At 36.0% G+C, this 12,014-nt stretch overlaps 2 protein-coding genes and 1 non-coding gene across 3 annotated transcripts in view; 2 read left to right on the top strand and 1 right to left on the bottom strand.

Moving 5' to 3' along the window:
* The window catches only part of LOC21388001 (probable LRR receptor-like serine/threonine-protein kinase At1g56130), a 9,789-nt gene extending 5,281 nt beyond the window's left edge, over positions 1-4,508 (top strand). Inside the window, exons 6-22 of the mRNA XM_024161830.1 lie at positions 114-185; positions 278-349; positions 485-556; positions 704-775; positions 920-991; positions 1,097-1,168; positions 1,278-1,349; positions 1,507-1,578; positions 1,691-1,762; positions 1,901-1,972; positions 2,139-2,207; positions 2,522-2,587; positions 2,686-2,730; positions 2,827-2,894; positions 2,986-3,362; positions 3,621-3,816; positions 4,041-4,508. Coding sequence (XP_024017598.1) covers positions 114-185; positions 278-349; positions 485-556; positions 704-775; positions 920-991; positions 1,097-1,168; positions 1,278-1,349; positions 1,507-1,578; positions 1,691-1,762; positions 1,901-1,972; positions 2,139-2,207; positions 2,522-2,587; positions 2,686-2,730; positions 2,827-2,894; positions 2,986-3,362; positions 3,621-3,816; positions 4,041-4,216 — 1,717 coding nt within the window. The 3' untranslated portion in view covers positions 4,217-4,508. The remainder of the gene's footprint in view (positions 1-113; positions 186-277; positions 350-484; positions 557-703; positions 776-919; positions 992-1,096; positions 1,169-1,277; positions 1,350-1,506; positions 1,579-1,690; positions 1,763-1,900; positions 1,973-2,138; positions 2,208-2,521; positions 2,588-2,685; positions 2,731-2,826; positions 2,895-2,985; positions 3,363-3,620; positions 3,817-4,040) is intronic.
* Positions 4,509-4,638: 130 nt separating this feature from the next.
* On the bottom strand, positions 4,639-4,711 carry TRNAR-CCG. Its single transcript has one exon. It is a non-coding gene; the product is annotated as a tRNA-Arg (tRNA).
* A 2,328-nt stretch (positions 4,712-7,039) lies between these two features.
* On the top strand, positions 7,040-9,514 carry LOC112090473 (putative clathrin assembly protein At2g25430). The gene is given in 3 exon segments (XM_024161826.1): positions 7,040-7,284; positions 7,413-7,977; positions 7,980-9,514. Coding segments are annotated over 2 exon segments (1,959 nt in total). The 5' UTR covers positions 7,040-7,284; positions 7,413-7,497; the 3' UTR covers positions 9,459-9,514.
* Positions 9,515-12,014: the final 2,500 nt, after the last annotated feature.

The following is a 12,014-nucleotide window of genomic DNA, read 5'->3' as shown; positions in this document are numbered from 1 at the left end:
TTTTTTTTTTTTTTTTTTCCTTCTTCAAGCAAAAAAGAAAGATTAAGCTCTTAAAAAAAGAAGTTATTGTATTGAGAATTGATTATCTGTTTTATTCACATTTACATGTACAGGAAGATATATGCCTTGGACATATCTGGTGAAATACCAAAAGAACTGTTTGAGCTAAAGAAGTTGATGGACTTGTGAGAACCAAACCCTTGAAATTCTATGTATTGGTGTTTGCCAACTTGTTTTTTATCGGCATGTAATGAGAAATAATTGGATAATGATGTAGGAATCTTGCTCAGAATGTTCTCAGTGGCTCTGTCCCCCCTGAAATTGGTCAGCTATCAGATATGCAGTACCTGTAATTTGCTAACTTTTATGCACTTCACTACTTACTAAATTTATTTTGGTATGAGTTTTAGTATCCAAATTAGATATTTCCCTTTCTAAAGTAAGCATAAAAGTTTTCATTAACATTGAATGATTGGTTGGTTAGGAGCCTGGGCATAAACAATCTGACAGGGCCAGTACCCCAAGAGCTTGGCAACTTGACCAAGTTGATTTCCCTGTAAGTATTCCATATATCTTCAATGTTTCACATGCCACTATTGTTTTTTTTTTCTTTTTTTTTTTAATATGCGTGTACCAATTTTTGTTTATTTCATATATGTTTTAAAACTGTCTTGATTCATTTTAAGCTTGTTTTTTGTAACAGGAGTTTTAGCTCCAACAGTTTTGTTGGACAATTGCCAAAAGAGCTTGGAAAGTTGACATTATTACAGCAATTGTAAGTTCCAAAAATTTGAAAACAAGATACTCTATTCACAATTTCACATTTTTTGTTTTTGTTTTTTCTTTTTTGTTGTTCTTTTCATTGTGTATATATGTCTGATAATACCCCACCCCACCCCTCCTTTTTTTTCCCTCTCAGGTACATTGATAGCAGTGGAGTTACAGGACCAATTCCACAAGAATTTGCAAGCTTAAAAGCACTTAGAATCCTGTACTTAATCATATATTAATTTTTTGTTCTATATAGGTTGTTGATATTTTCTTTTATACAAATATTCAAAGGTCTTGATTGTATCATAATCTTCTCCTGTTTCAGTTGGGCATCTGACAATCTCTTCACTGGAAAACTCCCGGAATTCTTGGGGGATCTCACAGAATTCATAGACCTGTATTTATGACTTTTTCCCAACTAATAGATCACAAGAGAATATTTCACTTATAATTTTGATATTTTAAGGCTTATAATCTTGAATAATGCTTGTCCCTCTCTATCACAGACGACTAGAAGGGACATCTCTTGAAGGTCCTATTCCGAGTAGCTTTAGTGCTCTAACCAAACTAGAGACCCTGTAAGGCCTATTGTTATTGAATTTTTTTTTTTCCTTTTGTTTTTGCCCTTTTCTATTCTTAGAAAACATAACTCAAATAAAGCTTTTTTTTTTCCTTACTATTATTTACCTTGTAAGTTGGAATTACTGATAATCTTGTGTTATGTTTGTTATGTAGGAGAATTGGTGATCTAAACAAGGAAGATTCTTCTCTTAAATTTTTGGAAAATCAAACAAGTTTATCCATATTGTATGATTCCATACACACCTAAATCTATTGGATGAACAATTTGGCTTTCTTTTGAAACTCCAATATTCCTTGTAACTTAAATGAATTTTTACTTTTACAACTTGTTCTGCAGGACTTTGAGAAACTGTCGAGTTTCTGGCGAAATTCCGAAACGATTTGGTGGCTTTTCTAATTTGCAGCACCTGTAAGTAGTCTTAATCTATAATAATTATGTACTTTACTTCCTTTATATGCATGCTTCATGATTTTTTTTGTCATTTTCCGATATGGAAATTACTAATCATTGTTTAGACTAACAAATTTATTTTCCTTACTGCTATAGGGACATGAGTTTCAATAAGTTGAATGGTTCAATCCCAGACTCATTCCAAAGCCTAACCAAGTTACAGTATCTGTGAGTAGATCGTGGTTTGTTTTTTTTCTTCACTTTGTTTTTGGCTCTTTACGGCTCTTTGTTATCCATAATCCATTTATTTGTATCATAAGTGATCATGTAATTTGTTTTTATCATGATTAGTTATGATTTCCTCAAGAGATTAACTCCATTTTATTTGTCTAAGATATCTCGGAAACAACAACTTGAGTGGAGAGTTGCCAAATAATATCATCACTCCAAAACTAATCGCATTGTAAGTACTGACAGTGACACATTCAACTTCAAGTTTTCCTGCTTTTCTGATATAATTTATCTAAAAGTTATATACTTTTAGTATTGAGTGGAGGCGTAGTTATAATTTATTGTATAAGGTGGGAACCTAACTGAAATTTTAAAAACCTTTTAGTAGCTAAAATTGAAATTTTCAAATAATAGGTGGCTCGAGAAAAATGAGAAAGAAAAGTAAAATAAAACATAAAACATGAAAAGCTAATTCACTGTTTGGAAATTCGGAGTTGTGTGTATAATTGATCGTGACTATAACTTGAATGCCGTCCTGAACAACAGAGATGTTTCTTTCAATGGCATATCCGGAAATGTTCCTACAAATTTTACAAAATCAGGATTTTCAATGTAAGTATTCATTTTTTTCTTCTTTTTGTCACTGCCACACAACGCATGATTCTAAATGCTACAAAATCTTTGTTTGACAACCAAAATTTTCTCTTCAGGAATGTCCTTGGCACATCCATCATTCCAGACAATTTATCAGACGGGTAAAAAAACTTGAAACTTTCTGCTTGAATTAATCGTGGTTTTCTCTTCAGGATAATACTATATACACTTAATCATTTCAATGGTTATGGAGACAGGAAATCTTCTGAATTTCTGCGTTGCCTCCAAGGGGAAACCAAATGTTCTAATTACAAAATATCAACATGTGAGTGAAGTTTCTTACTTGCCCTTAATCACATTAACTGGTATTAAAAAAACACTTTTTAGATACTTATTGAAAATACTTGTTCTTGTAGCTTCATTTTCTGTTAAAAGTGGAGGGACAGAAATGACATCTGCGTCGGGCATCAAATACGATGATGATTCCGAAAAACTAGGATCTGCCTCAATTTACACGAACTCTAAATCCAAGTGGGCAGTAAGCAATACTGGGAATTTCTTATTTAATCCAAATGGACCTCAATTCATAGCAAAAACAGATTCTCAAATCACAAAAACTTTAGACTCCGAACTGTATAAAACAGCAAGAGTTTCACCTAGCTCACTGAGGTACTTTGGGTATGACATGATGAACGGGAAATATGCGGTTGAGCTTCACTTTGCAGAGATAGCAATGGACGACACTGGATCTTGGAAAGCCCTTGGGAGGCGCTTATTCGATGTTTACATCCAGGTATGGTGGATCTTTTTTTTTTTTTTTTTTTTTGAATTTTGTTCATGTCAAGTACTAAAACAACCTCTCAAAAATGTGAAACAAGAGTATTATTCATTGTTAAGTGTAGCATGCAAAAAATTTGTAGCGTTTTGGTTTGGGGACAAAAAAGTATATTTCCGGGGTCAGAAATGAAATTAACAGAAAGAAACCAATTTTAGAATCAGTAGTGCTTATTTCTAATCTTTTAGCAAAATGCACCAAATGGCTTCTTTATAGGGTGAGAAAGTGCTTAAAGACTTCGACATTAAGAAAGAAGCAGGGGGATCAAAGAGGGCCTTGGTGAAAACATTCGAAGCCAACGTGACAAACAAAATAATGGAAATCCATTTCTTTTGGGCGGGGAAAGGCACTTGTTGCATTCCATTTCAAGGCACATACGGACCTCTAGTGTCTGCCGTTCATGTCTACCAAGGTCGAATATTTTACCCATTGTAGTTTAGTAAGGCTCCGTTCGTTTCGCTCGTTCATAAAAAAATTTAAATTCTCTCAACTTTAGTTTTAAACTCGAACAAGCGTAACGAACGGGGTCATGTTCTTGGGCTGTTTTCCTTTTTAGTGACTAATTGACTAAAAGTTTTTCTCTTTTTTTTTCTTTTTATTTGTTTGATTTCCCATTTTTGTATATTTGTTTTATAGCAACTGGAGTTGGCTCATCTTCTAAAGAAAACAAGAAGCGGATAGGAAGATTGGTGGGAATAACACTCGGATGTGCGGCTGGTTTCGGCATTGTATTGTCCATGCTGTATCTATGGTGGACAAAGCGTGCGTCTTCTGCTCATATGCCAGTACAAACCGACTCGCCTAAGAAATGATTATTACACTTTGATTCTCTCAACTCCGTACAAATAGAGATAAAAATCTAAAATAAAAAGACGCTACCAAAAAAAAGCAAGGAATTTTAAAACACGTTTCGTTTACGGTTTACTTATGAAGTAAGGAGTGGCTTTCTCTCTCCTGTGGTGTTTGTTTTAACAGCGTAATGATTCGTAAACTTAGTTAGAAAGAGAGAACTGGGACCTTTTGTTTGGGATCATTATGTAAAGCCATGGAGTTGAATTATGATCACTAAATAGTATGAGATGTTTCAGCGAACGTTCTTCACTTCTTCGCCTTGCTCCCCTTGCTTTTTAAAAAAAAAAAAAAAAAAAAAAAAAAAAAAAAAAAAAGAAGCATAATAGTTTCAAGAAAATGATTGAAATTCAACAAATACAGGAAGAAAAAGAAAAGAAAAATACGATCACGGTGGGACTCGAACCCACAATCTCCCGCTCCGGAGGCGAGCGCCTTATCCATTAGGCCACGCGATCAGACGTGCTATGAGGCAGGAAAAAACATTTTACTTAGCTGCTAACATGAAGATTAAAGAGACTCTCTCTCTAGACAGGCAAGCAGATGAAAAAAAATTTGTCCCTTATTTTATCTTTTAAAATCTATATCTTAGGGGATGTTTGGTTGGATGATTCAAACCATGATTTGAATCATGGTTCATGGTTCGCTACAGTATTTTTTCTCATAAAAAATACACGTAAATCGAAAATAATTCTAATCACATGATTCTAATCTATAAACCAAACGTCTTCTTAATAAGTTTTTTTTTTAATAAGTTTTTTTTAAGGGCGTCAACGAATTTAACTCACTGATGTTCTCAATAATAAGAAAATCCTACATTCTCATTTAAACACTTTTTGTCACTTATTTTTCTATATCACGTGACATGTGCCGAATGCCATTTTTAAATGACTATATCCTTTTTTTTGTAATCAATGTATGTCTTCTTCCACCTCATGGAGGAAAAATTCTAGTAAGCCCTGTTTAACTAAGCAAGTCAGCTTGGATTAGATTACAGAGTTTGAATCCGACTAATCATGTTTTGTGTTTGGTAATGTTAACGGATTAGACACTTTGAAAACAAAAAAAAAAAAGCAAGAAATAAAAAAAAAGGAAGGAAGGAAGAATGAAAAAACCAGCTGTTGGTGCATTCTTGTGCGGAGCTAATTTGAATACAATACTTAAAAATTAGGTGACGTTTGGTTTTTAAGTTTAAAACTATAGATTATGATTATGATTTTTGAAATTTAAATTTTTTGTGAGGATAAAACACTGTAGCAGAACCGAAAACTATAATACTAAACTAAACATAACCCTTAAAATAAACGTCACCTTAATGATTTAATGAGAAAGTGTGCAACAAACATGTCAGAGATCTCCAGTAATAGGGTGACAGCTTTAAAAATTTCAAAATTGTACACTACATGAAGGATTTTTTTTTTTTAATCCTACGGTTACCAAAAGAAAATGTGTACAAAAATTTAAATTTCTAGATAAAGTGAAATACAATCATTATAAAAAAAATTGTTTTAAGATGTGTTTTTTAAGGTAAAAAACCTACAATGTGTACTTAAGAAACAACACAAAATCATGTTTTATTTACTCATGGATCTAGTGGACAAAAATTAAATTACTATCATACATGTCGTGCCCGATTTCGTGGTCTAAGAAAACAAGTTTTTGTGAAAGCAATAAAAATGAAAGATTTGAGCTCGTTATATTGTTTTTTCTCACAAAAAATACACGTAAACCGAGAATAATTCTGACTTAGAATTTTGAATCTATGAACCAAACGTCCACTATTTGAAATTGTTTCCTTATTTGAATTATGGGTTTGTGTGACATAGATTAATACAAGGAAAAATAAAGAATTTACTCTTAAAAGTGTATAAGTCTGAATTTTTACTCCTTATTCTTAATAAATAACTTTTTATTAATGTAATTATTTAACTAAACAAATTATAAATTATAATTAAAAAATAAAAGTATTGACTCATGTATTTTTAAAAAATATTTGTCAAAATTACTCATTATAACCTACTTTTCATAAAAGCCCTATAGATATTTTATTATACCACCGTACAAGAACAAGAGGGGAAAAAATCAACTATTATGATTAAGTAAACTTTTTAATGGAAAAAGACATAATGATATTTATTAATGGAAAATTGTGTGATAGGTAGGGTAATAAAAAAATGCTATCCATATGCCGAAATTCTAAACAGATGTTAAATACCATGTGATTATGGCTAAGTAAACTTTTCATTTTTGTACTCTAGAATTTTCCTTCTTACATCCCAAAAATGCAAATTTTTATTATTAAATCTCATGGCAGTAAAGAGAGAAAAATGTGATTATGATTAAGCCTATAAATATTAATAATCCAAGTAGTTCACTAAAGGTTCACACCCACAATATTCGGTAGTCGGCAATTCATGACCTTCCGATGGCTTCCCACACACACGTCAACTACTAGATCAATGCCAAGTGTCCATCACAGTTCAAGTGAAAAAAAAAAAAAAAAAGAAAAAAAAGCTAAAAGAGTGTAGAAAATTAGGAAGTGGATTAAATCGGAAAAAGAAAACAAAAAAGAAAGTCCAAATCACCGTAAATGGTACGCGTGGTATTGCCACTAAAATAAGCCACACACCCAAATCCAACCCACTGTCCCTCAGTAGACAGCTAGCTTTCAATTTTCAACCCATTTCGACTCTGATCAACGGCCACGATTCCTCCACGTGTCCGACCTTCCAACATATTTAAATCCTTTATTACTTTTTTCCGCCCCTCATTTTGCTTCTGACGCCCAATTATCCTCCTCTTTGCACGTAGAGAGAGAAATAAAAACAAAGCCCCAAAAAGAAAAACCGAGAAGAACTCGGAGCTTTTACAGCTTTAATACGACGCCGTACTGCCTCTCTGTTCGGACAAACCAAGCCAGTTCCGATCTCATTCGTAGGTCAACTCTCGGTCAGTCGCGGCGAGGAAAGTCTCCGGATCCGGCGTCGTTTTGCCCCCAACTTCCGCGGATCTAGAAACGCCGACACCTCCGGTATGTACGGAAAATGTATCTTCGTTTCTATTTTTAGAAAAAAATTAAAAATTTAATTAATACTCTTTGCAAGGTTAAAGTCAAGTTCTTTTAATGGAGTACTGAAACAAAAACAGCGTCTTTCTCAGTTTTCGAGCTTAGCGGGAGAGTCGGCAATTAAAAAAATCAAAAAAAGAAAAAGGAAAAAGCTTGTGAGCAAATCGGACGGCGGAGATGGCGCCGACGACGATTCGGAAGGCGATCGGGGCGGTGAAGGACCAGACGAGCATCGGGATCGCGAAGGTGGCGAGCAACATGGCGCCGGAGCTGGAGGTGGCGATCGTGAAGGCGACGAGCCACGACGACGATCCGGCGGGCGAGAAGTACATCCGGGAGATCCTCAACCTCACATCCTACTCGCGTGGCTACGTCAACGCCTGCGTAGCGGCGGTGTCGAAGCGATTGGGGAAGACGCGCGACTGGATCGTGGCCCTGAAGGCGCTGATGCTGATCCACCGCCTCCTCAATGACGGCGACCCTCTGTTCCAGGAGGAGATCCTCTACGCCACCAGGAGAGGCACCAGGCTCCTCAATTTGTCTGATTTCAGGGACGAGGCCCACTCCAGCTCTTGGGATCACTCCGCGTTCGTCAGGACTTATGCTATGTATTTGGATCAGCGCCTTGAGTTGATGCTCTTCGAGAGGAAGAGCTTTTTTTCGGCGGCGGAGGAGGAGGAGACGATAGGTTTGGTGCTAGGGAGAGGGACAATTTTCGGTCGCCGCCGCCGAGGCCGTACGAGTACGATTACGGGGATTCGAGATCCGGAGGGGAGTCCGGATCATACGGAGGGATAAGGCGGTCGAGATCGTACGGCGACATGAACGAGTCGGCGGGGCGAGGGGAAGGGAGAGAGGAGAACAAGAGGCCTGTGACGCCGTTGAGGGAGATGAAGCCGGAGAAGATTTTCGCCAAGATGGGTCATATGCAGAGGCTCTTCGACCGGTTCTTGGCTTGTCGGCCGACGGGGTTGGCCAAGAACAATAGGATGATTCTGATCGCGTTGTATCCCGTCGTTAGAGAGAGCTTTCAGCTGTACGCCGATATTTGTGAGGTTTTGGCTGTTTTGTTGGATAAATTCTTCGATATGGAGTATCCGGATTGTGTCAAGACCTTTGATGCTTATGCTAGTGCGGCGAAGCAGATCGACGAGCTAATTGGGCTCTACAGTTGGTGTAAGGATACGGGGGTTGCGAGGTCGTCGGAGTACCCGGAGGTGCAGAGGATTACCGGGAAGCTTTTGGAGACATTGGAGGAATTTGTTAGGGATAGATCTAAGAGACCTAAGAGCCCGGAAAAGAAAGAGGAGCTTCCTGCGCCTGTGCAGGAGGAGGAGCCGGTGCCTGATATGAACGAGATAAAGGCGCTGCCTCCGCCGGAGAATTATACTCCTCCTCCCCCACCTGAGCCAGAGCCCAAGCCCCAACTGCAACCACAAGCGACCAATGATTTGGTCGATTTGAGGGAGGATTCAGTGACGGCCGATGATCAGGGCAACAAGTTGGCCCTGGCATTGTTTGCTGGTCCAGGTACTAACAATGCCAACGGATCATGGGAGGCATTCCCATCTAATGGATCGGACCCGCAAGTGACCTCTGCCTGGCAGACACCTGCAGCAGAACCCGGCAAGGCTGATTGGGAACTCGCATTGGTGGAGACAGTGAGCAACCTGGCGAATCAGAAGGCAAACATGGGCGGTGGGCTTGACCCCTTGTTGTTGAATGGAATGTACGATCAGGGAATGGTGAGGCAGCACGTTAGCACTGCCCAATTGGGCGGTGGAAGTGCCAGCAGCGTGGCGCTGGCTGGCCCGGGAAAGAGCGCAACTCCGGTGTTGGCTCTCCCTGCGCCAGATGGAACAGTGCAGGCTGTAAATCAGGATCCTTTCGCTGCCTCGTTGACCATTCCACCGCCTTCTTACGTGCAAATGGCTGATTTGGAGAAGAAGCAGACTTTGTTGGTCCAGGAACAGATGGTGTGGCAACAATATTCAAAGGATGGAATGCAGGGCCAAACTAGCTTGGCCAAGATTGGTGGCGCCGGACACAATGGCATGGCTGCGAGCCCTTATCCTTATGGAATGCCGCCTGTCAACGGAATGGGGCCACCGGCCGGGTATTACTACACTCCTTACTGATTTTTGTTTTAAATTTTTTATAGATGAGTGTTTCTCTCTCTTTTTTTTTATCTATATTTTTGAACAATTCTGTATTTTTTTCCTAGTGTTTTTTTTCTTTTGTTTAAATGATCAAGGACTTGTTCCCTCTAAGAAAATTTGTGCATGGAAATGGTGGGAGGGGAGGAACTGAGATGAAGAGACTGTTGGGGAGGACTTTTGTTGTTTTGGAGATCAACGTAATTGAAGTCTGATGTCTCTCTGTCATGTAATATTAGCAATGTTTTCCCAATTTTTTTCCCCTTGTTTTCTAATTACGACTCTTGTTTGGAAGACGTCAAATTAACCAGTTAAATTTGACCGGAACTCATTTCTGCTTGGTGAAATTAATATGCATATGCTTTGCTGATCAACAACACCTGATTTGCTGTTTTTGTGGACTTTGGAGAGACTTTGGGTTAATAAGGATGTCAACGGGGTTCATTGGAGCAAATTAATAGGAAGTTGAACCCACGTTAGACTTGTGCTTTTGCTTTTGATTCTAACCTTTGGAGTTACATGGATTTTCATGCGAGAGTAAACAGATAAGACAAGGAATGACATGACCCCATTTTTTCCCTACTAAAACCTTTTATTAATTTTTCCATTGATAAAGTCATACGTGTGACCCACCATTTTAAATTACTAATTAGATTAAGCATTTCAAATATAATACTCCTTTACCTTTTTTAATATTTTGGAAAATTCTCTTTGTCGGGATCTTCCAGTGGTTATAACAATTATAGTAGTGTGCAATTTATTGTTGCTTCTAATAATTTATAATAATTAAATTATCTGTGGTAATTACTGATATGATAGTGATGTAAAAGAAAATAATTAAAATTAAATGTAATTATTTGAAAAAAAAAATAATAATAATAATAATTCAATACCATTTGGAATAACGTAGGGTTTCACAACTCTTCTTCAGGTCCCTGCTTAGTTGAATCCAATTTTGGAGAAATATGATTTGACCAGTTCTTAAAGAATGATAATGTCGGAACCCAGAGGGGGGAATAAAACAACAAAAAGACCTCTTTATTTCAAATTTAAGTAGAAACCAAGTGTGAGACATCTACGTTCTCGACCTAAAAATGATTGTCAATAATGATCGTGGATGACTGAATAAAAAACATGCAGTGAATTACAATAGGTTGTAAAAGTCCAAACGATGCTTGGTCGCTTCTAAGAAAACGACTTCTTGCCGGACATTTTATTATTATTATTATTAGTTTTCTTTTCTTCAACTTGATGACTGTTTATGTGTCATGGCCATTCATGTGGTAGTCTCCGTCCTTCAAACCAACAAAAGAGGTTTATTTTTTATAATGAAATGTAAATTGGGGGACGCTATTATAAAAATAAAGATCGGAAAACAAAGTATAACACACGGCATAATTTAGGGTAAAAGTTTTAAGGAATTTGTTTCTTGAAAGCTTAATTCATTTTATAATCAAGTAACAATTAAGTTATATTGTTATAATAATTTTTCTCATAAAAAATTTAATTTTAAATTTTTTGTTATTGTATTTTTTTTTTTCAAATACACAATTCAAGTTCTTAATTTGAGTTGAAACAAACATACTTTTAATAAGTGAGGAGAAAACTTGAGTTAAAATGTGAAATTTATGTGAGAGAAAATTATAACAGAACAAAATTTATTTGAATTTTTATAAAAAAAATATTGTAATAAAAAATTTGAGTTACGATTCAAACCGTGAAATGAATGAAGCACCATTTCATTACTTGGAATCCCCCACCTCAAAATCCAAAAAATTTGATCGCGCGTGTTTCTCGCCATGTTAATATAGGAGTATGTCTACTGTTTTTTGAAAGAATATATTCATCGTTCAAGTCTCAAAATCTGTAGAAAAAATCAAATTAATAAGTGGGTATTTAGTTCATAGATTTAAAATTATGATTTAAAATTATTTTTATTTTATGTATATTTTTTATGAGAAAAAAATACTATAAAAAATTATAAATTATAATTTAAAATTAAAAATAAATCTAGAAAATAAACATCTCATAAATATGTATATATAAGCATATATAGACGTAGGGTTAGAGCATTGTTTCCGAGTACTATAGCCTCCTCTTGCCGACATGTAGGGCTTTATCAACTTTAATAGCATGGGGATGATATCTTTTTGTCGGATTATTACGTACCATGCAATTTCAGTGGCTGTGGTTATTTTCTTTCGCTGCACTCTTATCACGGATTCTCTTTACTTGGGAGCTTATTAGTTCGTTGATTTAAATTTTTAATTTAAGTTAAGATATGATTTTATATGAGAATTTTTTACTGTAATAAAAAAGTTAAATGTAACTGTTTTTTAGAATTTTTTACTATAATAAAATTTAAATTCTAAACTTGAATCGGTAAAATAAACGGAACTTAAGTTTATATTTTTTTTTCTCGCCTCAAGTTAATTTGGAAATTTTGTTCATACTTTTTTTTTTTTTTTTATGAAGTCCGAGAAAAGAACATCGACATTAGTCTGTCTTTTTGAATATTACCAAATAAGCTCTCGGTGA

This window comes from Morus notabilis, unplaced genomic scaffold, assembly GCF_000414095.1.
Source record: "Morus notabilis unplaced genomic scaffold, ASM41409v2 Scaffold1746, whole genome shotgun sequence".
Lineage (NCBI taxonomy): Eukaryota > Viridiplantae > Streptophyta > Magnoliopsida > Rosales > Moraceae > Morus > Morus notabilis.
The sequence above is the reverse complement of the archived record's forward strand: the minus strand, read 5'-3'. Positions and strand labels throughout refer to the sequence as shown.